Genomic DNA, 27,650 nt, shown 5'->3' with positions numbered 1-27,650 from the left:
AAAATGCTGCTACTCTATTTATTGATACAAAAGTAGATTGACGACATACTTATCAGCGAGTTTTACCTTTACCATTTATCAACTGACTCATCAACTAATTTGTTATAGTTGTCCCACAATTTGTAAAGCAGCTCTTCTTTGCATCTGCAGAATATCATTTTCTAAAAACAAATATGCTTGTATGATTCTTATACCCTTTAAATAATTTGTTTGTAACCACTGATTTTGAGAAATGATCAAAAATAATTTGAAAAGTGGAAATGGTTGGGTGTTTTCAAATTTTTTTTTTCTTTAAGCTGGGACATAGCTTAGACCCTTTTCTTAGGTAGGGATGAGTGGCTAAGTTCTACCTTATTAAAGAGCTAATGGAAAGATAAATATCACTTCTAAGCCTCTTACACAGTCCTCCACAGGTCCAGACCAGGGCTGGCAGCTGAGGCTTGTGGGCCAAGTCTGGCTTGCTGCCTGTTTTTGTAAATAAAGTTGTGCTGGTACACAGCCGCCTGCATCTTTGGGTGGTTGTTTTTGTGCTACCGTGGTAGAGTGGATGGTTGCGTAAGAGACCATACGGCCTGAGAAGCCCAAATATTTATTATTTGGCTTTTAACAGGTATAGACTGCTGCCCCAGCAGCAACTGAATGCAGGGGTTCTTTAAGGAGGGCAGAGCCAGGAGATAGGAGCAACTAGATCCCCATATGTGTGTGGAAGGCCCTGGAGCAGGAACAACAAGTTGGACTTTGACTGAAAGAAAGATTCTCTGAATATTAAGTTGCTGAAATTTTTTAAATATATTTGTTACAGAAATTAACATTATTTACCCTACTAAGCAGGGTATGTAAACTATAGTACCTTTTGTTCTATTTAAGAAAACCCAGATCAAAAATACTTAAGAACTACTGGTTTCCAACCCCAAATCCAAAATCTTCTCTCTGAATTCAGGCCTTACTGTATTTCAGACTTTTCTTACCTATCTAACATTTACTATTCCTCATTCTGTTCTTAGTAAGTTAATTTCCTTAGCATACCTCTCTAATTTGAGGGTCTGGTAAGTCATGCCATCTCCATTCCTGGGCTCAGTTGTGGGCTACACTCAACCTGTCTCTGAGTGCCATCAGTCCATCTATCCTTAATGCTAAGAACTCTAATATTTTCCTGAATAATAACCAGGTGTTTTGTTTTCTCGATTTCTGTTATTACATAAATCGAAACTGCTATGTGATGTTTATCGTGTCCAGTTCTTAAAAGTCTTCTCCACTGAGCTGGGGAAACTTCCTACCAGTCATGCTGAATTTTCTTTCTTAGAGGCCCCCAGCACCTAGGTCAGTGCACGTCCTATATGCTGATCATCACAGTTTCTTGGAGATTTCTTTTTTCCAAAACCACAGGTTGTTGGATCTCACCTTAGAGGGAATTAGAATCTTTAGTGAGTGGGCACTGGAATAAAAAAATCAACATTTTAAAAACTTCCTGCTGATTGTCAGTCAAGTTTGAAACTTGCTGATTGAAGTTGTATCACCTTTTTTGTAAGTACTGAATATGTTCTTTTGATGATTGTTTGTGCTAATAAACTCATATTTGAACAGAAGGCAACTTAGCACCACTAGCTTTGCTTACTGGGCTGACAGACCCTAACTGAGTTGATAAGTCAGCTTGGCTAAAATGGATACAAAGAGAAGTAAGAGATTTGGCTGAATAGGTAAAAAGCACCTAAATTAGAGTGGACAGTAAAAACCAGATAGAAATATCTATTTAATATTCAGGGTATCAGTGTGATGAATGGTGTGCAACCTGTGGACAACTGAAGAGGAACTGTGGTATATGCTTTTCTCAGGAGCTCCAGACTCCCTGAGTAAGTTCAGAATACCACCTAGTTCAGACATTTTATAAACATACAGAAGAAATTGCTACCTATGTCTTACTTTGAAATTTTGAAAAAGTCAAGAATATAAGCCTACTCTGTGATAACCTCATATAATTTGAGGTTAGTGGAGCAGCCAATCAGAGAAACAATGAATGGGAGAGACTCTTACCAGAGAATTTTGCTTAGGGCACAAAGGTGTGTGACTTCCTTCCACTTCCATTACTTTCAGCTTCACTGCAATTATGAATACCAGGTAACAAATTTTTAGTTATCCTAGGATAACTTACTGGTTTGTTTTATAATATTATTCCTCATATGATTGATTTTATTAGAGCATGTATTTCCATTTGTAATATTTGCTGTATGTAAGAGCCTGCCTCCTCTTAGCTGATGAACAGGCCAAAAATTCATTTAGGGCAATACTAAGATCAAAACTCATATTCATCACTCATATTTTATAATTTTGCATGACAGAGTACCTTTAACATCAGATTGACCTCTTTCCCTCTTTCTCTTTTTTATCCTATTAAAATTCATCAATTCCTATCTATTATTGTGTCCCACCTTTCTCAGGAACTATGAAACATTGGCTTCCAGAATGGATATTTAAGTGTGTTTCTAATTTTCCCAAATAAAAAATCACAATAGGCCTATTAGCAGGTAACCATTATTATGCAATTGTATAAAATGTCCATGAAACAAATGGTCTTGTATAAGGTTACATTTTGATTTTAAGAAGAATGGTAAACAAATGATCCTAAAGAAAAGATCCTATTCATAGGTTTTAAAACTTCATTTTTATAGCGTCCCCTACGAATAGTTTTTTTTCCTGAATGAGTTTAAAGCTCAGTCTTTGACATAATAAACCTCATTGTGCATAACATTTATTTTAATAGCAATAATTACTTTTTGTTCATATTTGTCTAAAGATAATTTGCCTGTTATTCATAGTAGGCTGTAAATCTTTTACGCAGCTAAAAATTTGCCTCATTTATGAGACAGAAAGCACAAACTCTTGAGATGATTTTTAGAGCCATTAATCCATTAGTGTCCAGGGATTTGCAGAATGTTTCCAATGTAGCAGTGTCCGTGAACATGAAATATATGATGTGATTAGTTCCCATAACACTAACTAGAACTTCTCTGTTTAATTCCCCAGAGACTACTTGAAACTTTTTTACCCTTTGTCATCCTAATACTCATTATATAGGTCTCATTAATTGGTGCATTTCCCAATGGGTTAATTTGCAGATACTAACCATGCCATCCTTTTACTAACTTGCTAATGCAAATTGATATTTATAATCTTAAAATTGAAAACAAAAAAGACAAACTTTGTTATTTTTCTTAAGCAGAGAGATTGAAAAGATTGAGATATAGAGAAATTATGTGTGAGAGAAGAAAACAAGCCAAAAAACCCACAAAAACTACTGTAGGCTAATAAACTGATGTGAAAATTTCTCAATTTACAGCACTTGACAGGTGCTAAAAGAAAAGCATCTTTAATTTTAATGTGTTGTTAGGACCTCTTTAGAGAGACTGTACAAGTTATTAACAAGGTCCTCTGAGACAGGAGACGGGTAATTAACAAGACCTATGGAGATATAGTTTAGGTAATTAACGAGCTCTTAGGCACTGGACACAGGATAACACATAGCGAGTCCAGTAGTTAAAGAGAACAGGTTGTTAGGATATGATCAAATACAAGATAGAGTCTGTAAGTCCTCTGGAGGTTTCTGATAGGAAAGTATTAAGATTATATTCCAGTGACCCCAGTGTGTTTTTGTAAATCAATATGTGAGCTTTTTGGTTCAATGTAGTTTGAGAGAATTATTTCCTTATAAATCAACAAGCAGGGGAGCTTGTTAATATAGATTAACATTCTTTGTTAATTGCCAGTAATGAACATGTATATTGAGAAAAATACATTGGAAACACAAATTATATGGTTCTCACTTGTTTTAAACATTTATTGTATGTTTTTCATCTGTGGCCTGTAGGTTAACATGTCTGTTCTAGACTAACTTTGCTCCCCTGTTGACATTAAAATGATCAGGATTTAGGCCAGAGGGGAGAATGCCTGGTGCCAGTTTGATTTTTTACTTGTTAGCCCTGGTTCCTCCAATCAGGCTCTCATAATACCTTTAAGTTTGAGAGTTGATGGTATTCCCAGTTGCAAATATAGTTATTTCCTGTAGCTATTTTATATTGCTAGGGTATAAATCTTGAGTTCTGGTTCAAAAACCTCCCACATGTGTTATACTCTGAAAGTGAAATATCCAAAACCCCTTGTGAATCTTATAGATCTTTCCATGGCTTCTTGTCTCAGTGTGGCTACTCCAGTCTATCAGGATAATTTTTTTCTGAATTTCAGCTCTGATAATCAAATGATATTTCCATTACAACTGTTTTTTGAGTATTTGCCATATAAAAAAATCAGACTATTAAGATATCAGTCCTGCTTCTTAAACTTATAGAAGAAAAGGTTTGTAAATATTAGGTCTTAATTTCATGCTAAAGACTGGATTTTTGTATGGATACTGGGGAACCGTGGACATTTTTAAATTGGGTTGTGATGATTGAGCTAATGTCTCAGATAGCCTGGCAAGCATGGCGTACTTGTGGTGCAGGGAGGGGGAGGAGAATGACAGGGACACTAGTGAAAAAGCTGCTATGATTATTGAACTAAGTTGGTGCAGGTCCGTTGGCAGTGAGAGTGGAAAAGAAGGGAACATCTTTGGAAAATATTTCTGGGCTAAAATAGACAAGACTTGCCCATTCTACTTTTGGGTGGATGGGGCGGTGGTAGGGGAGAAGAAGCAATCATAATTATTTCAGTGATGTGTCTTAAATTTTATAAAACAGCACTTGGGAAAAAACATATTTAATGCAACAGTGTCAAGTCTATAGTCTTTGAATCAGATATTAGTATTGATGGAAAGGTTTGAGGTGTTTTATTTTTTCCCCCCATGAGGTACTGTCTTACTGTACATCTTTGTTAGAGACCAGGAATATGTGTTTTGAGTTGAGACTAGCAAATTAGTATCAAAACAGTAGCAGTTCTTGACAGTTTGTTTTTCAAACCGTAATAAACTGTCTTTTTTGAACACAAGAATGCTAATTCAATAACTGCTTATGGATTTATGCATGTAAAGTGTTTTCACTTTAGCTTTGTAATTACTATGTGCATTTTTTCCCAGTGGTGTTGGCTTTACCAAATCTTGAGCCTATTGCACTCCTTCTGGTAGTTTCTCATTAAGAGAATAATTTATATTTCTTACTTCTGTGAGCACCACCTCAGATAGATGCCCTCTTCTTCTGTGCCTAGAACATTCCAGTTGGGCCACTGAGACCACATTGGCAATAATTAATTTTTTTTAAATAACAAAAGTTTCACCTTTAGAAATGTAGATAATGTTTTTGTGTATTTAATTTATGGTTGTAGTGTTACCTCGTGACCAGGGTTTTTTAAATAGTTTCTGGTGATATAAAATGAAGTAGTTAATTTGATAATGAAGAAAGTTTTCCTTATATATATTTAATTGATTTCTAAGAATAATAGGATCCAGACACTTGACATTTGTGTCTTTGAACTTACATTTTTAAGGGTGAATTATTCCTCTTTGATTTGTGTATTAAATATGTTACTATAGCTGTGTGCAGTGGTTCACAGGTTATCCCCATGACTTGGGAGGCAGAGGCAGGAGGATGGCAAGTTCAAGGTCAGCCTGGGCAATTTAGTGAGACTCTGTCTCCAAAAAAAAAAAAAAAAGGAAGAGCTTGGGATGTGGTTCAGTGATTAAGCACCCCTGGGATCAATCCCCAGTACTGCCAAAACCCCACAAATGTTACTATATAAGTATACATAAATATGTAATATCTGTTAAATATGTATCAGCAATTATTTAAACCAGTTCGGCCTTCTTAGAGTAAAACAATTCAAATCGCCAGTTTTTGTTTATGGTTAAACAAATGTGTGTAAAGCTGCACTAGGGCTAGAGGTTTGTATTTATGGAGCACTAAATCCTAGCCATACCAGCAATGGAGAGGACAGTAAGAAATGACCCATAATCAATACAGAATGAACTGTGTTGACAGAAGAAAGTGAAGTTTGCTGTGGAAAGGTGGAGGAAAAAGCAGTTCAGGCTCCTGGAAGTTGGGAAGTAACCTTTGAGGAAGAGACCTTTGAGTTTGGTCTTGACCATTGAACATGATTTTATGCATTGGGGAATGAGTTGATAGACACCTCTGTTTTAGAAAATAGCAAGAAAGCTCATTAAAAAATGGTTAGATGCATATTTTATTAATAGTGACTACACTATTATGTCCTTACCTACTAACCACTGAGTAATTTCACCATTTCTTTTCTAGTTGGAGTTATGGAGCAATATCTATGTCTGTCATTCTCAGCCTGGTAGGTTCCTGAGGAAGTATGTTTGCTACTGTAGGCGACCATGGAGCCAATTAGCAAGTGCCCTGCAGCAGCTCAGTATAATGAACTCTTTGTTATGGAGCCTGGTATGGGAATGGGGCTATTCAGGTTAATCACATATTTTGTTTATTGGATGCATACAATGTGTTTGTTTCTCAAAGATTTTTCATCTTCAAAGAAATTAATTACCCAAAATTATTAAAAATGAAAATCATGCTAAACATTATTTTTTAAGTTTGGATTCACAAGTATGTTTCATTCACTTCTTCCAATGAAGGATTTTACAGTGTAACATTTTACAATGTTACAAGGATTTTACAATGTTAAAAGAATGTTCTGGAGGGAGTCTAGTCAGGTCTGGGTTTGGCGCTCTCTGTAATAGCTGTATGAACTTACAGCTTTTCACAGCTACATATTTTGAACTGTAAAATGGGATAACAGTCTTAGTGGATGCACAGGAAGTGCTGAGGGTGGTGTTGGCCACATAGGGTGTCCGAAAATGGGGCTTTTGCTATGATCGTTTCACTCAGCATCAACGTATCAATTGTTTTCAATGAATTGGGTGGAATTTTTCGAAGTACTAATATATTCTCAATTTAAAAATAAATCATATTAGAATTTTTTCAGGAAGGCAGTTCAAACTTTCATAATAAGATGGATAAGTGAAACATTATATTGAAAATTCCTTAGAACATTTCAGAATCCCCTTTGGGAAAGGGGTACATAGCAGACTTAGGAATTTACACAAGACTAGTGTATTTTTTTTTTGGTACTAGGAATATAATTCAGGGGTGCTTTACCACTGAGCTATATCTCCAGCCCTTTTAAAATTTTTTTTATTTTGAGACAGGGTCTCACTAAGTTTTTGAGGCTGGAGGCTGGCCTTGAACCCGAAATCCTCCTGTCTCAGTCTCCAAGTTACGGATCACAAGCACATCCCATTGAGCCTGGCCTTGTGTGTCTCTTATAACCAAGATTTGGAGGAGGGCTCTTTTATTTCTTTATACATGAAAGTACCTCCTTTTTTTCTTTTCACTAAGAGTATATGATAGTGCCCGAGCAGTCCCTGGATTTGAGGTTCTTTAATATGTCTGAAGTAATATTTATATTTTTTAATGTTCTGTCAGTCTAATCTATTCCTTACTGATCAAAAAATACATGACCAAAATTAAATATTCTTATATTGTCATCAAGTTATTTTGTGGAATATCTCTTGTATTTATAGACATGGGTAAGATCTTATAATGTCACCTCCTTTGGGTCTGTGTCTTTGGACTATGAGACAGTAGGTATAAGGTGACTTTCTAAGATAAAGATGTTTGCTTTCAAACTTGATATAAGGGATAAAAATTTTTATCCTTTGTTATGTATCACTTTCCTTTCTCATGTAAGAATTCTGTTGATTCTTTGATTCAAAGAATGCATAAGGCAGAGTGTCTGATACAAAATATGAAATTACTAGTGCTAATAGGTGGTTCCATGGTAAGTGCTCATAGAAATGGAAGTCACAGGAGGGTAGTGGACAGAATTAGACAGCCTAGGCATTATGGAGTAGGTAGAATTAGCAGCATCTCAAAAGGATGGATCTGTGAGGAGAGAGAAGAAAGGGCTTTTGGGGAAAGGAAAAGATGAGTTCTTTGAGGGACTGTCAAGGACCCAGCCTACCTAAAACTATTAAAGATAGTGGAGATAGGACTTATTCCTAGGAACTTCTTAGGAATTCTTATACTCAAATTTGTACCTAATTTTTAAATAAAGTATGAATAGTTTGCGGCTCCACACTTGAATGATACTAAGAAATTGTATTGTATGAACATTCCCAACAGGGACACTGATGTTGCATGCCTGATATGTGTCTAAAAAGGACCAAGACGCATGAATTCAAAGATGCCAGTGAGACTGCATTCTTAAGTGTCATTTTAGATGGAGAACAAAATCTTTTTGCCGTGAAAAGTAATTTCAATTATATCACTTACAGGATCGGGACAATGGCCAAGGAACCTGTAGATACTCAAGTATATCAAAGCTGCAGCCTTTAACTTAGTGGGGACCTGTGTTCTTGAATAGTATTTTTTTCTTTACGAAGAAACATTTAGAACAAGCTGAGGTGTGTGTGTGTGTGTGTGTGTGTGTATGTGTGTGTGTAGTATAATTTACAATTTCTAATAAGATTATTATTCATTTGTTGGGGGACCTGGAGAGTTATTTTTCATACAAAAATGTATTCTTTTCCATTGAAAATATAATTCCATAGCCCTGTTGAAACACACTCTTAATTGATAAGTGTGTTTGTAGGCTGGGCTTCTCAGCGTGGCATGTAGAATATGGAAAAGTCCTCAAGTCACCAGCAGCTCTGCTGTCAAAACAAAGTATATGTAGGAGCCTGTCCCTCACTCCAGGGAGGGCCCTGAGAAGTCTGGCTGCTTTGGATACCCACCTTGAAGGCTCTGCAGAGCAGGGGTGCTTGCTGGCCAAGGCCCTTGCTACAAGTTGTTAAAGAGCAATTGAGGCCTCTCTGGGATCAGAAGGCACCATAGCTTCCTTTCTAGGACATGGCTTTTTCTTAGACACAGAAAGATTCCCCTTGGGTTGTCTTGGCCAAGGGTGTTGTGGGCACTCTAGCCTTTTTCACCTGGTCCAGAGAAGCTCAGGGTCACCTCATCCTCACCCTCATGAAGGAGTCTCCTCTGCCCAGGCTTTCCTCACCCTCTCCTCACAGGGGAAAGTAGATGAAGACTGCTGAGTTGGTCTTAATCTCATAGACAGATGGAGACTGTGCTGATTCTAGTCCCACCAAAGAGGCTGGAACCTGTTCTCATCACTTCTTCCTAATTCCACCGTTTTACTTCAAAAAATCAGAAGGACTTGATCACAAGAAACCAAAACAAAAACAACAATTACTAGTATATGTGACAGATGGCAGGCTAGTGTCTGCTCAGAGCAACAGGGTAAGCAAAAAAACTGCCCCAAGTTACAAAAAGTTCTGTTTACATTAAGAGATACATGATGCAAAAATTCATCTGAATTTTTAAGTTTTAAGTTCAGATGGCAAAGAAAGTTTTGCTTGTTACTGGATTTAGTCTTGTCATGTAGTACAGGGTACTAAAGGGGGAAAGGTTTGAGAAGCTTAGATTTAAAGGAATTGAGTTTGGAAATTTGTGAATTGTTTGTCCTTGAAATAATTACTGTCTCTTTTCTTCACCTGGAGGAAGTAGTACATTAAACTTAGTGAACATTTTACTCTTGATGAAACATGTTCTTAATTTCAAGGACATCCTTAAATCCTCCAGTTTTTGGTCTTTCTTCAATAACATACTATTCATTATAGAAAAGCAACCAGGTCCAAATTTGCTGTCCGTGCTGTTTGGTGACACTGACCACAAGTTTTAATTGTCTTGCCTCTGAGATCTCATAAAAGATATCCTGTGAGAATATTAATAAGAAAATTACTGTTAATCCCCATAGACACTTAGTTCTGTTTTGTCATCAGAGTGTTTCATGTGCATGCCCAGTCCCAGGAGAGAGAATATGTATTTTACTCTATAATATCATTAATTTGATTGGTCCTGAGTTCTTTGCTTTTTTTCTTAAAAAGAAAGAAGGAAAAAAAAAATCACTGAGTTTCACCTTGTCTTCTAAGTTCCATATGCTTGTGTTCATTTCTATTATGGAAATGTGCTAATAAACATTGTGTTACTGGTGCAGTCTCTCTGTGGACACTTTACTTTTTTAAGGCTTTGAAAAGAAGATTATTAAAAAAAACATATAAAAGACTCTTTTAACTTGTAACCTTTATGGAATAAGAACTGGATTTACCAGAAGAATCTCAAATTAATCAGTCTGTGGTTAAATACCTAACCTGTTTGGCGTCCTGGATAAATTGGCTAGTTGAATTGATTTTATTGGAAGCCCACCAATTTGAAAACTTATTTCAGTTTTTAGTGGCAATTGTAAATATTAGAATAATTCTTCCTATCTTAAAAGAACTGAAAAATATTCTCAGATATAGAATATATTCTCAGGATATATTCTCAGGAAAACAGTTTCTTCTGCTCTTGAGTGACTTCACATCTTGTTGGTTGAATTTGAATTGACCCACTATTGATTTACTTATTCAACTATTATCCCAGTTTCTGCAGATTTTTATTAAATACTGGTATTAAGGTATTCATTCATTTATTACACATCTGCCATGCAATAGACACTGTCAGATACTGGGATGGAAAGGTTAATGAGATCTGGTTCCTTCCTTTAAGCAGAGTCCAGTAAGAAGGGATGGGAAGCCTGAGGGGGAAGGGAGATACAGAGAAAGCCATCTTTTGTACCTTATGTTTGAATCACACCTTGTCATATGAAACATTTTCATATTCATTTCTTCTACCCCTCTGCTAATCTTAATTCTTTGAAATAGATGGTGGTGTTTCTGTCTTTTAAATTTTATTGTTTGAAATAAAGAGTTGAGTAGGTTGTGCCTGGGCATCAAGTGTTGTCCGGTCAGTCTGCAAAGATGAATTGGTACAGTCTGAAGGAAGGGCTTTTAAAACCAGGCTAAAAAGTATGTCATTATTCCAGGAAGTTAGAGGCCATAAGTTTTTTGATAGTTGGGTAAGTAGGATAGACTTGATGAGAAGGCAGTGGTCAGCCTGCCTAGGTAGACTGGATGAGGAGGGTCGAGACTGGTAAGAGGCTGTTGTGTGCTCTAGGTAAGAGGTATTGGGTCTTGTAATGGAAAGGAAACTGTGCCAGTGAGTAGCAGGGGGGTAATGAGATCATGTCCAGAGCTGAGTAGGGGGAGTGGGTTTACAAAGCAGGCCAGGCTGAGGATTGGGCTGCAGGGTGTCTCAGTGCTTTACTTTGGGTGCTCAGAAGTCTGCTTGTTCCAGAAGGAGGAGGAAAACCCAACAGATGATCTGAAAGAGAGGTGCATATATATTTCCAATTTGGGGCTTTTGCCAGACATTTGTGAACATGGTATTATAAAGGATAAAGAGTGTGGTTAACAAGATGTAGTAGTTTAGTAGTCCTCCATCTGGTCAGTGGTGGCAGCCAAGATAGTGGAGAAAATGGAATCACAAGGGTAAAGTAGAGGAAAGGCCTGAAAACAGCCTTAGGAAGTTAAGGGTGAAAAGAAGAAGGTGACAAGGAGAAGGAGTGCTGGGAATACAGGGGAAACCAGGCTGCCAGAAGAGAGTCCCAGGAGGGAGGAAGGAAGAGCCATTGTAGGAGATGGAGCTGAGGGGTTGAGCAGAGTTTTTGGTGACCTTTACCAAGGAAGCAGTGAGTCCTCAATGAGAACTGGGGATGTGATGCAGATTGCATCGGGTGAGAGAGACCAAGTCACAAAGCCAGCAAGGGTTTCTGAGGGGTGCTTTGGAGATTGGCAAAGGACTAGTCATGGAATATCTGAGAGGCATTGGGCCAGAAATATGCTCTGGTGAGAGGTGAGTAAATATCATTGTGTTGGGGAGAGTTCTCTCCTTGGAGGGAGGGAGAAAGGGTGAGCATTGAGCAGGTGGGATTTGAGTGCAGAGAAGATTTTACAGTGAGTTACTTAACCCTGTTTTATTGACCACTGTTCCTTTGGAAACATGTCCAGAGAAATTGTTTGTGGGAATGTGTTATAAACTGTAAGGCAGTGTAACTATGAGGTGGTATTGTTCAGATCCAGGTCACTTCAGTCATACCACTTCAAAACTTCAGGAGCAATGAATCCTTAAAAGTATAATTCTAAATCAAAAATAATTTTGAGCATAAAGTGCTCTAGCCTTGTGAAGTCAGGAAGTTTTTATTTTTCTTTTCCCTTTTTATTTTTTTCTTTTTGTGGTTAGCAGTGAATTGTCATTTGTAAGTAATATGGAGCATAAGCCAGAAATTGAAGGGAAAAGGAAAGTGTAGATAGTTCATATACTTAAAATGTGATTCTTTCTTTCTGAGAATCAGAAAAATTCTTTTTCTTTAATCATTCTAAATTATTGAGTGAATAATTTGTGGCATTTGTTATATATATCTATATATATATCATTGTATATATATCCTATATCATTTGAATCCTAGCAGGAAACAAAGGATACATTCAGAATGGATAGTTGAAGAGAGTTTGGTGAAGAGGTGTGGTCAGGGTTCAGGATGTCAGGAAGGGCTAGTGTAGCACCAGAGCCCAGCACTGCCTAGAAGGTGCTGTCATACTTAGGTTTCAGAATAGCTACAGAGGCGGCCATGGGGAGGGACTGAGGAGGTGATAGCATGGACCATGGCTGGGGATATCACACCCATCTCCCCTTCTCTTGGTGCTCCAGTTTTCAAGGAAGCCACAGGGGGAACCTGGGTGGTGCACTGTCCAAAGATCAGCCTCCTACGGAGAGGGGGTGGGGTCAATGTGGATCAGGATGGACAAACAGAATAATAAGCAGGGTTATTTCAAATCCTGTTGTTTTTTTAGCCATTGTTCTACAACTGAGTCTAAGACTTAACATCATTTCTGGTTGGGAGAAACCTCAGGAAGTTGCATTGATTCCTTGAAATCCACCAAGAAACACAGTAAGATCACACAACTTAGAGCCTCTCTAGGCAAGAAGAAAAGTATGTGACCAAAGAGCTTGGACTGTGGAGCTGGGATGCCTTTCTTTGAATTTTGACACTGACATTTAATTACTATGTTACCTGGGGTAAACTTCTTAACTTCTCTGCCCATTTCCTCATCTGTAAATGGAAATAAAAATAGCCTCATAAGTACTAATCATACTTAGAGCTAATGTCGTTCTGTACTTCATCACAAAGTAGAGATGAGCTATAAATGAGGCATTTCTCTTTCTTTTCTTTTTGGACTCATTAGGGTCCCTGTGGTGTTGCAGTTCTCAGCACACACCTCCTCCGCCCGCTTTTGTCACTGAAGTGAAGCCCTGAGTCTCTAGAGCCCACTCAGCTAAAGATCAATAGGAAGATGGCCTTTGAAAATTACTGGTGTTGATAGCTTAAAGTTAGACTTACTTCCCAAACACAGTAAGGAATTGACTTGTGTTTGAGAAAGCTGTTCCTCTTACTACCCCCGCCTTCCCCCCTCCCTACCAGGTGGCACACCTCTGGAGTTTACAAATAGTTTGAATTCACTTATTAAAAACAAAATGGGTTAAGCTGTAGGCCAGAATGCACTTTGATTTATAATTTCAGCAGTAATGGGGTTTGGAAAGCTCACATGAAAGGTACAGTGATAACTCTAGTCACAGTTGATTTTGAAAGTCTTCCAGAGAGCTTTATGTGTGGTTATATGCCTTCAAATTGAAAGATTTAAAATTCTAGAGCCAGAGAGTTACACAGCTTGCATTGATTTATAGTAATGCTATAACCATTTTTGATAGATTTTTATCCTTATGGATTTTTTTTTGTCTTTACAAGTACTTCACACTTTTTCACTCAATGGTCTTTCCCCTTCTTAGTTATTCTTTCTCTAAAAGAATGTATGTATGTTCTTTAAAAAAAGAAAAAAAAAACCTTTACCACTGCTGAAGTGATCAGTTTTATCACTTTATAAAGGTGGTTTATTTTTCTGACCTATATGTGGGAGATTGGTCCATAGCACAAATTGAAGAGCAATTTTAATTTCCCATCAACTTGCTTCTACTATCTTTACTCATTATTAATTTTAACTTTGAGATAAATCAATAAGTGTATAGAAGATATACCAGTAATTCTTAGAAATATAATATTTGAAAATTATTTCAAAGTTTAAAATTAGTTTATTTGGAAAAATTCTTGAAAATTTAAAAATATCATGAAATAAAACTATCAAGCTTTTGCCTAAAAACTTCTTCAGAATATTAAGCTTAGCACATTTTATTGGTTTAAAATTTTTTAAATTATTAGTTTGAAATATTTCTATCAGTTTAAAAGTTATTTTAAAATCTGTTGCCTCCAAACTTCTTCAGTTCTGACTTCTAAAATTAATTTCTTAAATTCTGGAGTTTCAGTTTATTTATACCTTTTTTTCCGCATGATCACGTCGTAAGTTTATTTAGTACCTGATTAGAAACACCACTTTCTGGCCTGTCAGCAGCTCAGCTGAGCAGTCAGGCTGTATTATTCAATATCTTGTCTGACATGAGGACAGCAGTCCAAAGAGAAAGATATCACAAATTGGTGCCACACTTCGATAAATAGAGACATTTTATTTTCACCAAGCTAATTCAATCCAGTTCAGTTAACTCTTTTTTCCCCCCTTAAGGACAGATCAAAAAAGGCAGCCATGAGTGACAGCGGTTCTTATGGGTTTGACGTGTTAGTGTGTACAAAGCTGACCCGAGGGAGGGGCTTTGCCTTTGGATTTCAGACAATGCCCAGTTCAGGGCGGGCCCTCTCCCTGGCCTACTCTGTGCTCAGCTGGGGACCTCGGATCCCTAGCAGGCTCAGGTACAATGGGAAGGGGCTGGGGCTCAGGGCCCCAGATGCTCTTCCCCTCACAGTAGTGCCTTTTAAGTTTAATCATTCTTAAGAATTTTCAGACATTTTTAAGGAGGTCATTGAGTTTCATTTTAGTTCCATAAGTGAAAGCGATTAGATATTACATATTATTAATTTGGTGATTTTGGTAAACTCTTTGTTCTAAATGCCTCTGCCTTAAAATCCTTTATTACAACAAATGTAATGCCTGAGTTTCTATTTCTTAGTTCAGTTATTTCTTCCTGAGGCGCATATTTAAATTTATCATCATAACATTGTTCACTCTAGAGGATGCAGTGGGATGGCTTGTGCCACCAAACACGAGACACTTCAAACAGTGTTTATGAGAGAAAGTTCACATCACCAAGAAATTGCCTCTTGCTCAGTGGCTCAGGTCTGAGAGCCTCCTCTTGGGCCTCAGAGCCCTCCAGGGCACTTTCCCCTGAAACTGCTCTTGCAGTGTCCCACTGTGACACACTGTCTAGCAGCCCTGGGCTGTGCCATATGTCTGCAGTGTCTTTCTTTCTAGCCTGCCAAACCTGTGCTTCATGGACTTTGAAATCCTGCCTGGCTTGATCAACTGCTGTGAGAGTGCATGGCCTTAATGCCGTCTCCCTGCCTCTCACTTGACCAAGCGCTTTCTCACAGTGAGGTTTATTGTCTGGTCAGTCCGTGTGGCCTCAGTGTCCAGGGCTTCCGCAGTGTAGCCAGTGCCCATAAGATATGTTTACAGAGAATGGAACTAGGGCTGTGGTTACAAGGACAGATTTTAAAGCCAGACAACTCCACCAGTTAAGACAACTCACAAGTTGTCTAACCCAATTTGCTCCCTTATTTTTAAAATGAACGTATGGAAGAAATGATGATACGTACTGTATGACACTCTTAAGGATCATGGAGATTAACTGAGTTGATTTTGATGAAACGCTTAAAATGTTGTCAGGCCCAGATTAAGTGCCATGTAATGTTTATTTACTAACTTATTGAACATGTTCTACCTACTAGTTACTGTTTTTACATATTAAATCATTTAATCTTCACAGTAGTCTCGTGTGGTAGGTTCTTTTGCCATTCCCATTTTACTGAAGAAGGAACTCAGACAATTAAACTTAAATAATTTTGCATAAAGTCACATGGCAAGTACAGGGCAGAACCAGGATTTAAATTCACACCACTTGGCTTTGGGGGCCCCCCAACCATTTCTTTGCTCATGAGCACCTTGGTACACTGTCAGACCCGAGTGTAAATCACCTTGTCCTTGAGAGTATCACAGTCAGATGGAGAAGGACAGAACAGAATTGTGTTTCTTGACCCTTCAGAAAATGTGGAGAGAGAATGGGGCAAGGAGGAATTAGCCCCCCTGGACTCTTCTGCTGACTAGCTGGGATTCAGGAGAGGGTGGAAGTCACAGGTGTCAGCAGCTGCTCCCTTGGCCCTCTAGGCCTAGGTGGACTTTTGAGGTTGTCTTTGGGGATTTTTCTTTTCAGTGACTCTTTTGTCAGGCGTTTGAGGCTTTGCTGGTACAGCAACACCAGTCCAGGACCATGCAGAACACCAAAAAACATGGTAAGCTATAGGGAACGAGAAAATGTGGCAGCCATCTAAGCCTGGAAATGAATGCACTCTGGATATTTAAATCACGGGTCTACTGAGTCATCCTGGGTTGCTGAAATACCACATTTATCCCAGGAGCTCTACCTAGTAAAGGTCAGCAACTAGTTCTTGGAAGCAGGCGCCACAGATCTTAGCCATAACAAATGAAATCTTGGCTATGGGGAAAATTCTCTTGATGTGTTGTGCACTCATGTATGCCTTGCAGATTTTGCAGTATGGGATATGTATCTGTTGTTAAAAATTATTTTCCAGACAGGAATCCATGTCTGTGATTTCTGTCACACAATCAGAAGTTCTAAAGTAAATTTCTTACATCTTCAGAGGATTCCAGTTATTTTGCTGATAATATACAGATAATGGAAAAATACGTATCTTAACCGTTGTCTTTTTTTTTAATATGTGTGGAATGCAAAGGCTTCTAGTTCAGTAATGCTTTGTAGCGGATTCTAAGGCTAATACTCTTAAGTGCTGTGCAAAAATTCAATGTGTAGAGTACTGATGAAATATTTACTCATCAGATGGCTTTGAAGTTGAGCTTCTTTGGGGTTGTAGTCCCCTTCCTAATGGACATGTTTCAAAGATGAAAATGGTTACAGCATTCAGCTATGATGTTTTCTTATTATCTGTATGGAAGAAATCTGTTTTGTTTTTAGGTCCATTTCAGTTTTAAGTTTTGAAAGCTAGCTGCTTCGAAATCATATTAATGATAGAAATGATTCCTATACTCAGAACTCATTCTTATTGATAGGGTAATGTTTTGAAAGTTAAATTTTCTAGTATTTTATACAAAGAGTGCTTAATGCTTTTATTCTGCAATTTTTCTATTCTTAAGTTCAGATAATGCTAAAGTTAAAGGCTAAAGGTAAGTGTGTTTATATACATAAGAAGAGTAATATAAAAGCAAATAAAATAAAATCACTATGCTTAAAGACGTGTGGAAATGACATATTTCAATGTGTGATGTATGGTTCTTCGGTTTTGATAATAACTGAAGAGTTTACCTGCAGAGTGTAAAATCATAGATACTTGAAGAATGTTGAGTAAACACTGTCTTCTGCATCTTGGATTAAACTTGGATTAAACTTCACTAAGGACTTCAGAAGTTTTTATGGCATTATTGGTTAAGAATTTTCTATTTGGGGGGCTGGGGTTGTAACTCAGTGGTAGAATGCTTGCCTAGCATGTGTGAGGCACTGGGTTCGATTCTCAGCCCCACATAATAAAATAAATAAAACAAAAATTGTGTCTACCTACAACTAAAAATACTTACAAAAAAAAAAGTATTTTCTCTTTTTGTTTCCTCCATTAGGACCATGGTACACTTCTAACATTTACATTTGTGTTTTATTACTTAGTTTTCACATGAATCCGACAAGCAATGAAGACCTCAGGAAAATCCCGGTAAGTTGCCGAGGGGTTAGAGAATTACCCGACACAAGCCCATCTCCTCTCTGGCACATGTTCTTAAAAATGCCTCTGTCTCTTTGAATATCTCAGCTGCCCAAGTACTGCAGATCAGGGTGGTAATTTTGGGAGAAAGAGAGAAAGTGAAATTCAGACTTGCCTTTTATATACTAGAGGGTGTGGCTTCTGTATATGATCAATTAAAGTTCCAGTGAACAGTTATAATTAGAGCCAATTTAAAGTGCACAGATTTTGCTTACAGGCTGTTTTGAAATTAATATGAAAGCTGTATGTCAAAGTCAGCATCATAATTATGAAATAAGAGCATGCGGCAAAGACGGATGTTTTTTGTTGTCGGGACAAGGATTGAAGAAAGAATATGCTGTTGGTTAACGTTCAACAATAGGAAAAGCACCCGGACAAGAGACCCAGTTAATCAGGAAGATATTTGAAGAAGCAGCAAATACTTTAGGACACTTATTTTCCTAGTCAGAACAAAACCAAATATATTAGCAGGGTTGGCAGTGATCAGAAGTTGGTTCACGTATTTTGCAGGGATTGTTCAGATATCTGAAGTTCATCCTGCTATTAGCTGAAGTCCAGGGTTGCATCTCACAATTCCATTGCATTTGTGGTCAATTCTATATCTGTTAAACCTAGAGAACACGTTATTTTACAAAAATATGGGCAAATGTTCTGGGTAGAAAACTAAATTCTCACTGAATAACAGAAATAGAATTTTTATTTCAAGAGGCTGGTGGTTGCTGTTTCCACCATCTGTCCCTAATATGTGTGATCCAGATGTATAATATGACTTTTTTTAAGCAGTCACATATCATGATTTTTTTAGATGTGATGTGCCTAAAAGAGGTTGAGGTGGGGTTAGAGTTTATTTTATGAGTTATTTTAAGTTCAGTTGTCTGTCTTTAAAGTTGTACAAATATTATAGAAACATGGGACTTCATATTGTTTGTGCTGTTTTATGTAAATGATTTGTAAGTTTTGATGTTTCATAAATACTCAAGTCTTTATAATATGGCAGTCTGGCAAGAATGTCAGACTATATGAAGTCAGCCTTTGATCAGATAGTAAAATGAATTCTATCAGGCGGTTACTTAATCTCAAAATGCAACATCAAAAAATCGATTTAATGTGTAGCTATTGTTTATTAAGTAACTTTAATTACAATTTCTATGTGCTTGTAAATGTACTTTTCCAAATCTTGTAATTTATTGCTGTAAAAGCATCCTTAGAATTCTTTAAAGAAATAAAATGTGAAAATTGTTTTAGTTAAAGGATTTAAAGGTGATAAAAGAATCCTTGATGTGTGATTATTTTTCTCTGGATCCTAACTATTCTGACAGTGAAAGGATTACTAGGTGTTGTTAATTTACCGCAAGATACAATTAAGAGGAGAAAGCTCATCCTCAAACTGATGGTTATTGAGGGAAAGTATTTGAACAATTTTTATGTTGAGGATTATAAGATGTTTGAAATAATTTACATTAAGTTCTCCAGTAATAGCCATCCAGCAAGTTATTTTTTCCCCTTCTGGACATAGTATTTTGTAATTAAGTTTGTATGTCGTCTATGCTGGTGCCAACACCTGTCTGTGAAAGCGCGGTGTTTAAGCAGGAGCAGTAGCCAGTTGAAAGGGCAGTGTGAGCTCTTTAAGGCCTAATTAAGAACTGAAAGGGAGATGAAGGGACTAGGACAAAAGATGTGAAAGTAGCTGAGATGATATTCCCAGAGCAAAGTTCCTCATTAGAACAATAATGAGATGATGAGAGAATGCCAGGCCTTCATCTCCTCCCTCTCCTGTAGTTGCCTTGGATATCAGTTACGCCCCACCAATATTTGGTTACCAGGACAACCTTTCTTTAAATCTCCAGTTATTTTGAGTCCTGATAATTTGCTTTTGTTTAAATTTAAATATTGTAAAAAATGTATATTTCCTGGTTTAAAAGGCTAGATTATGTGTAAAGCAAAAATAGATCACTAGTAATTCTCAGAGTCTCATGCACAACCCTGTTATTTAAAATTCCAATTAAAAAAGCTTCATGTAATAATTTTGTTATTCTCTAACCCAAACCCCATTTTCTTATATTTGTTTATGGACATTTTTTAGCAGTGGTGGAATAAGAATGAGAAAGGATTGATTGTGAAAGGAGAAGAGAAAAGAAAAATGTACATTAAATTTCAAAATAAGAAGACATCTTAAAAACACATGTGCTGGATAGAGCACTCAGGAAAAATACTGAGTACTTGGGAGTCCTGGTGTAGGTGCTGCACTTGGTCTTTGCCAGTTTGGAGAGTTCTCAATTTTTGAAGTTTTTCCATGACTAGTAGTAAATGTATCTTGAAAAAAGCAATCTTTATATTTGCCTGAGAGCTTTCCTCTTAATTTTTATTAACAGAAAATATTTTCATTTTCTATTGCTTGTGTTAGCTAATGTTAATCTTTATTATTTTCTTTGGTGTCATATCAATAAACTGAAGGATAAATGTATTCATTGAGTAGATCTGTCAATTTAAGAATCTTATGCCTAAAATTAGAAGTTTTACGTGGTTTCCACATATTGAATAAAATCTGGAACTAAGCCTGAAACTGTTTTTAATTATTTTATATTCTTTTCCAGAATATAGTTTATAGTACATGTGTTTCTAAGATGTTTTCCTGCCCAGAAACTTGATGCTGAAATTTGGGGTAAAATTTTCACATAAAAGGACAAAGGAAAAATTAGCCGAAAAAAAATAGAAATGTATTCCCAAGAAATCTTCCATGTGTTAGTATTAGGTCATTATGGGGGGGGGGGGAATAAGACAAATAATATTTCTGTATATTCTCAATTATGGCTAAAAGTGTTGAGCAGTGTTCTGAGATAATAGATTATTTTGAGAGATTAAGTTGTTAGACTGATTTATATGATGGCATTAATTTAGACTACTTATGTCAAAATGACGAATTTTTAACATGTCTTTCATCCTGAGCTTCTGATGAAATGTTAAAAAAATTTTTTAGCTACATTAAGAATTACTGATGTAGTACTAAATATAAAAGTGCAAATGATTTTTTAGCTGTATATCATCACTTAATTAGTTGGGAGAAGTCAGTTCATGTATGTATAATTTCATTAAGATTAGAGATTCCAGCAGATGCTGCTGTTATGTTAAATTAAGAAAAAAACAAAGCAGTCAACCAATCACTCACATTCCATTTAGTTTAATTTCATTAACCCCTGCAATTCTCACCAAACTCCTTATTTTCAGTAAATGTTTTATTAGAAAATTGAAGTCACATTAGATGGACTTCATTACTTTTTAAAATGCTGTTCAGAAAACTCACTCTGTAGGGCACAGAATTTTAGAGTTGAAAGGGACTGTGGAGATTCCTTCTTGGTCAGATTAGGAAAGTGACCCCCAGCTTGGTTCTGCCTAAGTGTATGTAGAGTTTCTACTTTGAGTAGAAACAGTAGCGAGTATTTAACAAACTTCCAAATCTACTCATCTTTATGGTGTTCATTATTTATTTCTGTAGATAGCTGTTTAATATGATAAATTCTCTTTAAGAATGTAATTAAAAAATGTATAATAAGATGTATAACTCTACACTACTTATGACCAGTTAAATAAACTAGGAACTGTGTGGACTTATTTGATCTGAGAGAGAAAAGGGTAAAGATTCAGACGACACTTAACTCTTCCTTCAGTAGTTTTAGATCACTATTTGAAATATTTTTAGGGACAAAGATAAATATTAACTAATATACTTGCATCTTTTCCCAGTTTCTAATGCCAAAATAAAATAACTTGTTTTAAATATAGTTTATAGAGTTTAAACTCCCTTTTCTTTGATACCCTCTCTGTTCCTTCTTGTTAAATCTTGTCAGTAGCCCTGGATTTACTTTCAGCTTCTCCAAACAATCTCACCCACTATTGCCATTTTAATGTTCCTAGAACATAGCTTTTGACCACATAATTTCTCTGTTTAGAAATCTTGGTTTCTTATTTCCCTTAGCAAAGAAAATCGTTAATCATAGTTTTCAAGATGTTTGGTATAGTTGGGACCTACCATTTCAGCCTCCCTGCTCCCTATTCTGTATCTTATTTTCTAGCCCAGCTCCACTGATGGCCTCTTGTTGGCCACTGGCTTGGAACCTCATTCCCTAATGACCAAGCAGACCCCACTGCTGGAAATGCCCAGCATGCATTTCTGCATGCAGAGTTGCTGAAGTGCTTTTCTTGATTACTGTGAAATATTTTTTTTGGCGGGGGGGTGGGTTGCCATATATTAATATAGGAATTCTTTTTCTTAAAAATCAATTAAATCAGTATCCCTTTCTTTATTGTTTGGTTATACTTCTTTTGTTTGAAAATAATTTTTTATCAATAGAATAAGCTTATAAGCAATGAAATAGTAAAGAATACAGATACAGTAACCCTAAGTGTTAATATAGTTGTAACTGAAATAAGGTAAAGCAAAAAGGGAAATAAGGTAAATCAGATAGGTGTTGTGTGTAGAAAAGGAAACAAACCAGTAACTTAGGGGAGAAGAGGCCCAGCCAGCCTCTAAATTAAAACAAGTTATTCCCTTGCAGCTTTGCATAAGGATGCTCATTGATTTAATTCCAAGTGCTTCAACATGTCACAGCAAATTGGTGAAGCAGATTTGATATTACTGCTTCTTGTAGGCATCTTCAAACAAAAAGCCAAGGTGTAACATTAAACCACAGTTCAGTGGAAGCAATTCCATGAGGACTGATATCCAAGTGGTAGCTCTCAGTGGCTTCTTACGGTTCCTCTGAGTTAATATCTTGGATAGCTTTTGTTTTACCCTATTTTAGTTACAGCTACTAACTTAAATTCTAAATTACAGAATATTTCATCCTTTAATTTAGTCTTAAATTATATGGTCAGTCTCTTATATTAGGAAATTGTTCACAGTGTGAAAAAAGGGGTTTAGAACATAGAGTTATAATGCAGGCTTTGGTACATCTATCTTAGTTCCTGCCTCAGAACTGGCTGGCCAGTCTGCAAACAGGCACAGTAGTTGTAGATGAGGATGGAAGAAACCTTCATCAGGGTTTGAAGAACCATAACTTGAAGTTCTAAATAATTCATAGGGTCTGTCCCTGACACTCTGCCTGCTAATGTGACAGTCTGTATTCTGTTCCAGGACAGCAATCCTTTTGATGCCACTGCAGGGTACCGCAGTCTGACCTACGAAGAGGTACTACAGGAGCTGGTGAAACACAAAGAACTCCTTCGGAGGAAAGACACCCACATCCGGGAACTTGAGGACTACATCGACAACCTCTTGGTCAGGGTAATGGAGGAAACGCCCAGTATTCTCAGAGTGCCATACGAACCATCCAGGAAAGCTGGCAAGTTTGCCAATAGTTCATAAAGCCAAGTCTACTGCATTTATAATTGGAAAGAGAGAGGGGAAGAAGAAATAAAGAAAAAAACTGTTACTTGAAGAGGCCCCTCTGCCAGGTTTCATAGCCTACTCTCCTCCTCTAAGAAAAAAGGCCGTACCTATTACTAGCAGGGACTATCAAGAGGGACCTTTGAAGTGAGCAAAATACTTTCAACTTTTGAGTGAAAATGGGCCAGATTCTCAATGAATAAGCAGTTCTGTAGGATTCACCTGGGTGCTGGTGCTGGCCCACTTATCTGCCATAGGCCAAGAAATATCTTCATAAGCCCACGAGTTACTTCTCAGGAATAGATTTTTTTGCATTAAGCAGATGGAGACTGGTTGAATTCTCAGAAGTCAATTTGCAGATTTAGTTAGCTTCATGAATATAGCTCATTATAACACTACAAAAATCAGTTTAAATTTTATATACATACATGAATACATTTTCATGTATCTTTATATATAAAATACATGCATATACCTCATATATACATGTGTTTTTAGTACATTGAAAAGCAACTGGTTGCCTCTAAGGTACGGATACCAATTTCTGAGTTTGGAAATGGTACGTTCGCAGTATTGATGCAAGACAAATCGTCATTACTACCACTGCGGTCCCTCTAGAGAAGCTGCTTCAAATTGCTCTTGACTATGAGCCTTGGCTTCAGAGTGAGCTGCTGTTTATGATCCCAGCATCACACTTTTGCTCTTTTTCCAAAAATTGTGATCCAAGGTCCCTTTTCAAAGAATGACAAATTTTAGGACACGTCATTAACTTCACAGCAGCATGAATTTCTTTGCTTTTTTACCTAACATGAGTTTTGTTTAAGGTTTAAGCAGAAGATAAGCTAATGCAATTTGTTTTGTTGAAATTCTGCATGCCTTTAAATCATTATCAAAGAAAATATTACAAAGTTACATCTGAAAATAATGGGGGAAAATGTAGGTGCTCATCTGTGTCTGATAACCCAAAGCAATGGGCAGTTTCTAGGATTGAAAAATTAGGCTTGGTTTCAAGTTTCATCAATAACAGAACAGATGGTTGTCTTTGGGTCTTGAACCAAAAATAAGACTTATTTAGAGAGGAGTGAATTTTTAGAGCAGATTTTTACTAGCATGAAGTTACATAGTACTCTATATATCTACTCTCCAGTGATTGGTTTATCACAAAATTAGGGGTTCTTTTTTTTTTTTAAAGTCCACTCCCTCAAAATGTTGATTCCTTCCATGGATTGGCTCTATTTATTTGTACAAAATTATTCTGAAATTTAAGTGGGAAAAAACAGTGATCTAAGAATGTTGCTAATCTTCTGTTTAATTTTTCAGCTTTAAAAATCTAAAATACTATGAAAGTTTAGCTGTGTCATTCTGAATTTAAAATGTAAAGTTAATTTCCATATGGAGACTGATATATGAATGAATGAATTGCATTTTTTAATACTTATCTCTATTAAGACCTCATTGAAAGTTAGAGAAAAGCAGACATAATAGTTTTATTTATCATAATATTTTGAATCAGAGAATACTTGGCCAAGCTTATATTCAAAAGCTAAAACCCCTTGTTGTCTGTATTTTCTGAGTTTCTTTAATTTTCCTATAAGAACATGCATTTTGGAATTGTGAAAATTTTTCCCAATACAAAAAAAAATTAAATACTTTTCTAAAATTAAGAAATTAAGAAATATAGCTTTCATCAATTTTCCCCTCTACTCATTATTAAAGCTCTATATTAAACCTCATAATCTAGAGTGGGATTTTATTTTCTCATTTGAGGTCTTGCTAATTATTATCTTTTAGCATGGTGCCATTTTAAAGTAACATTTATTAAATGTTACAAAACATTGCTCTTAGCAGGTTTTTCTGATAGTATTGTTGGGACTCTTTTAAGTTTAAAAAAAAACTTAAAAATCCACGTGTTTTCAAAATTATGACAGATATCCATAGATTACTATGGTTTGCTATAGTCAAATTTGTTTTTTCTAGAATGAACTGAGATGTTTGTTTTGTATTGGGGGTATGTTTTCCATAAGTAAAACATTTAAAAGTATGGTTCAAGAAGTACTGTTATTTTTATGAGGAAATTATTTTTCAGGAGCAGTTCTTTCCCTCTATAAAAATTGTTAAGAGTAGACTTGTTGTCCATAAGTGATTGGCTGTAACTAGATCATTATTTTTATCTTTAAAATCTAACATGTGTTGTATTTAAAACTAAATCTACATTTACTACTGCCTGAAAATGTTCTGTTGCAATGTTTATGAATTTTCACTCATGACCAGAGTAAACTTACCATGTATTTTCATAATCAGTCAATATAACAAACTAAAAACAAAAAGTAAAACCAGTTCCCAAGTAAACATGACAGTGTTTCCTGTGCTTGAGCAGAAGTGTAAACAGTGTCGTTTTAATTTCTGGCATTCTAAGAAGAAAGGCCAAAAAGATCACTTTAATTTATTTTTCCAAAGTGTAACTCTAAGCATTCTAATGATATATTTTGTTAGTAGCTTAGAAATGGAAATTAAATACATGTTCACATTAAATAATGCACAGTACAATAGACTTATAAGCAGATCTTACCTCTGCTTTTATGCCTAAAAGTGCATGCTCGCTCAAAAACGCTTCCACCAACAAGAGGATTTTTTAATATTACAGAATTGATGTTATCTGGTCTATCTTATACTAACATACTTTTGTTATATAATTAAACTTTTCTGCTCTTATTTTAAAACCAGTATTGTTTTACCACCATTTTACCTCCCAATTCTAAAAATCAGTTTTGAAAAAATTGACCAAAACTTTCTACCACTTTAGGCGTCAAGTTTCACTTACTGAGTACCAGGGTTATTACTTAGAATTGTATATAAATCATTGTGTAACTCATTTATGAGCAGTGTTTAAGTATTGCTTTTTGCTGCTATCTTCTGTATTGCGCCTAGCTTCGCCTCCTCCCATGAGGGTAGTGTTATCCATAGATTATATATAACTACATCTCTTGCTTTTGGCAGTAAATCAAGATTTAGTTGTAATTTTCCAGCTGTGAAAATGTTGCCTTGTATTTAAAAGGGTTTCATGAATGGAAACCTAAGTGAAACTAAGCTCATTAGTGACAGACTTGCTTTCTTCACATCCTTCCTTCACCAACTCCCTTACCCCAGTTCCCCCTACCTACCACCCTTACTTATAAGGGTGCTTATTCTTTAACAAGGAAAATCTTAAACAAAGAAAAACCAGACCTTGCTGTCTTTAATGTATCTACAGTAATTGTCACACTAGAGCTTTTATTTTCCTCTGTAGATTTTTAGAAAGCTTTCTACCTTGGATTTGTAAAGGAAGCTGAAAATTTTTTGATGTTCATGGACTCATGTCTTTAGATCTGGTAGGTGTCACCTGTGTGGGTGAGTGCAGCAGAAACCATGCCCATTCACCTCAGCTCTTGAAGGAGGACGGGAAGGATCACACTGCTGGCTCATGGAGGGAGGTGAGGGTCTGCCAGCACATGTTGAGAGCCCCGGTTTTCACAGATTGAGGACTTGAATAATCCAGATGCAGTTGTTGAAAGTATTTAATATGCAATAGGTAGCACCTTAACTAATCAATCTGCATATGAAGGAGTTTCTGATGTATTTAATAAGAAGGGTAGAAGCTTTTCAAGAATTAAACTAGAGTTGACATTTTATTTTATTTATTTTCTGTTAAATAATCCACTGTTACAATGGAATTGATGCATTTGGGCCTATTAATCTCTGAAGCTTCCAGATGGTTTGTATTTTGAGGTACAAAAATATGCTGAAGATTTAGAAATGTATTTGGATGATATAAGCATTATTTATAACTGAAGAGTATTACACCTACCTTCTTAAGTAAATGCTCTAGTAACTTGTGTACATTTTTGCAGGTACAAACTCAGAAGTATGTAAATTGTATTATGCGGCAATTGTATAATTTATGTAATCTGATGCATGAATCAGAATTTTTATATAATATATGATTGTTGATTTATTGTAGGTGATTAAAGTGTTTAAATGTAATTCATTTGTCAGAATTTCTTATTGTGGGTAAAACAGTGCTACCATAATACATTTGTACATAAGGTTTGTTGTTATTGTTTTTGTTGTTGTTTTGCAATACTGGGGATTGGATCCAGGGATGTTCTATCACCGAGCTACATTTCCAGCCCTTTTAATTTATTTTTTATTTTGAGACAGGGTGTCACTAAGTGGCTGAGGCAGGCCTCAAACTCATAATCCCCCTGCCTCAACCTCACGAGTAGCTGGGATTACAGTTGTGCAGCGCCACACCCAGCCTTCCTTGTCAGTTAATAAACACTTAGGATACTCCTTGTTTGGTGTATTGTTGCAAGTATTCTTTCAGACCTGTAGAATTACTTCACTATGAAAATGACCCTGAAAAGTCACGCAGAAGAGTACTTTCTAAGTATGTTGGGATGAACATTCTTCAATAGATGTGAATACTCTCTACATATAC

At 36.3% G+C, this 27,650-nt stretch overlaps 1 protein-coding gene across 1 annotated transcript in view; it reads left to right on the top strand.

Annotated features, from left to right (window-relative positions):
* The window catches only part of Rab11fip2 (RAB11 family interacting protein 2), a 37,274-nt gene extending 10,105 nt beyond the window's left edge, over positions 1–27,169 (top strand). Inside the window, exons 4-5 of the mRNA XM_026384236.2 lie at positions 17,697–17,742; positions 22,922–27,169. Coding sequence (XP_026240021.2) covers positions 17,697–17,742; positions 22,922–23,152 — 277 coding nt within the window. The 3' untranslated portion in view covers positions 23,153–27,169. The remainder of the gene's footprint in view (positions 1–17,696; positions 17,743–22,921) is intronic.
* Positions 27,170–27,650: the final 481 nt, after the last annotated feature.

This window comes from Urocitellus parryii, chromosome 5 (assembly GCF_045843805.1).
Source record: "Urocitellus parryii isolate mUroPar1 chromosome 5, mUroPar1.hap1, whole genome shotgun sequence".
Classification (NCBI taxonomy): Eukaryota; Metazoa; Chordata; class Mammalia; order Rodentia; family Sciuridae; genus Urocitellus; species Urocitellus parryii.
Note: the sequence above shows the minus strand (reverse complement) of the source record. Positions and strands in the feature narration are given on the sequence as shown.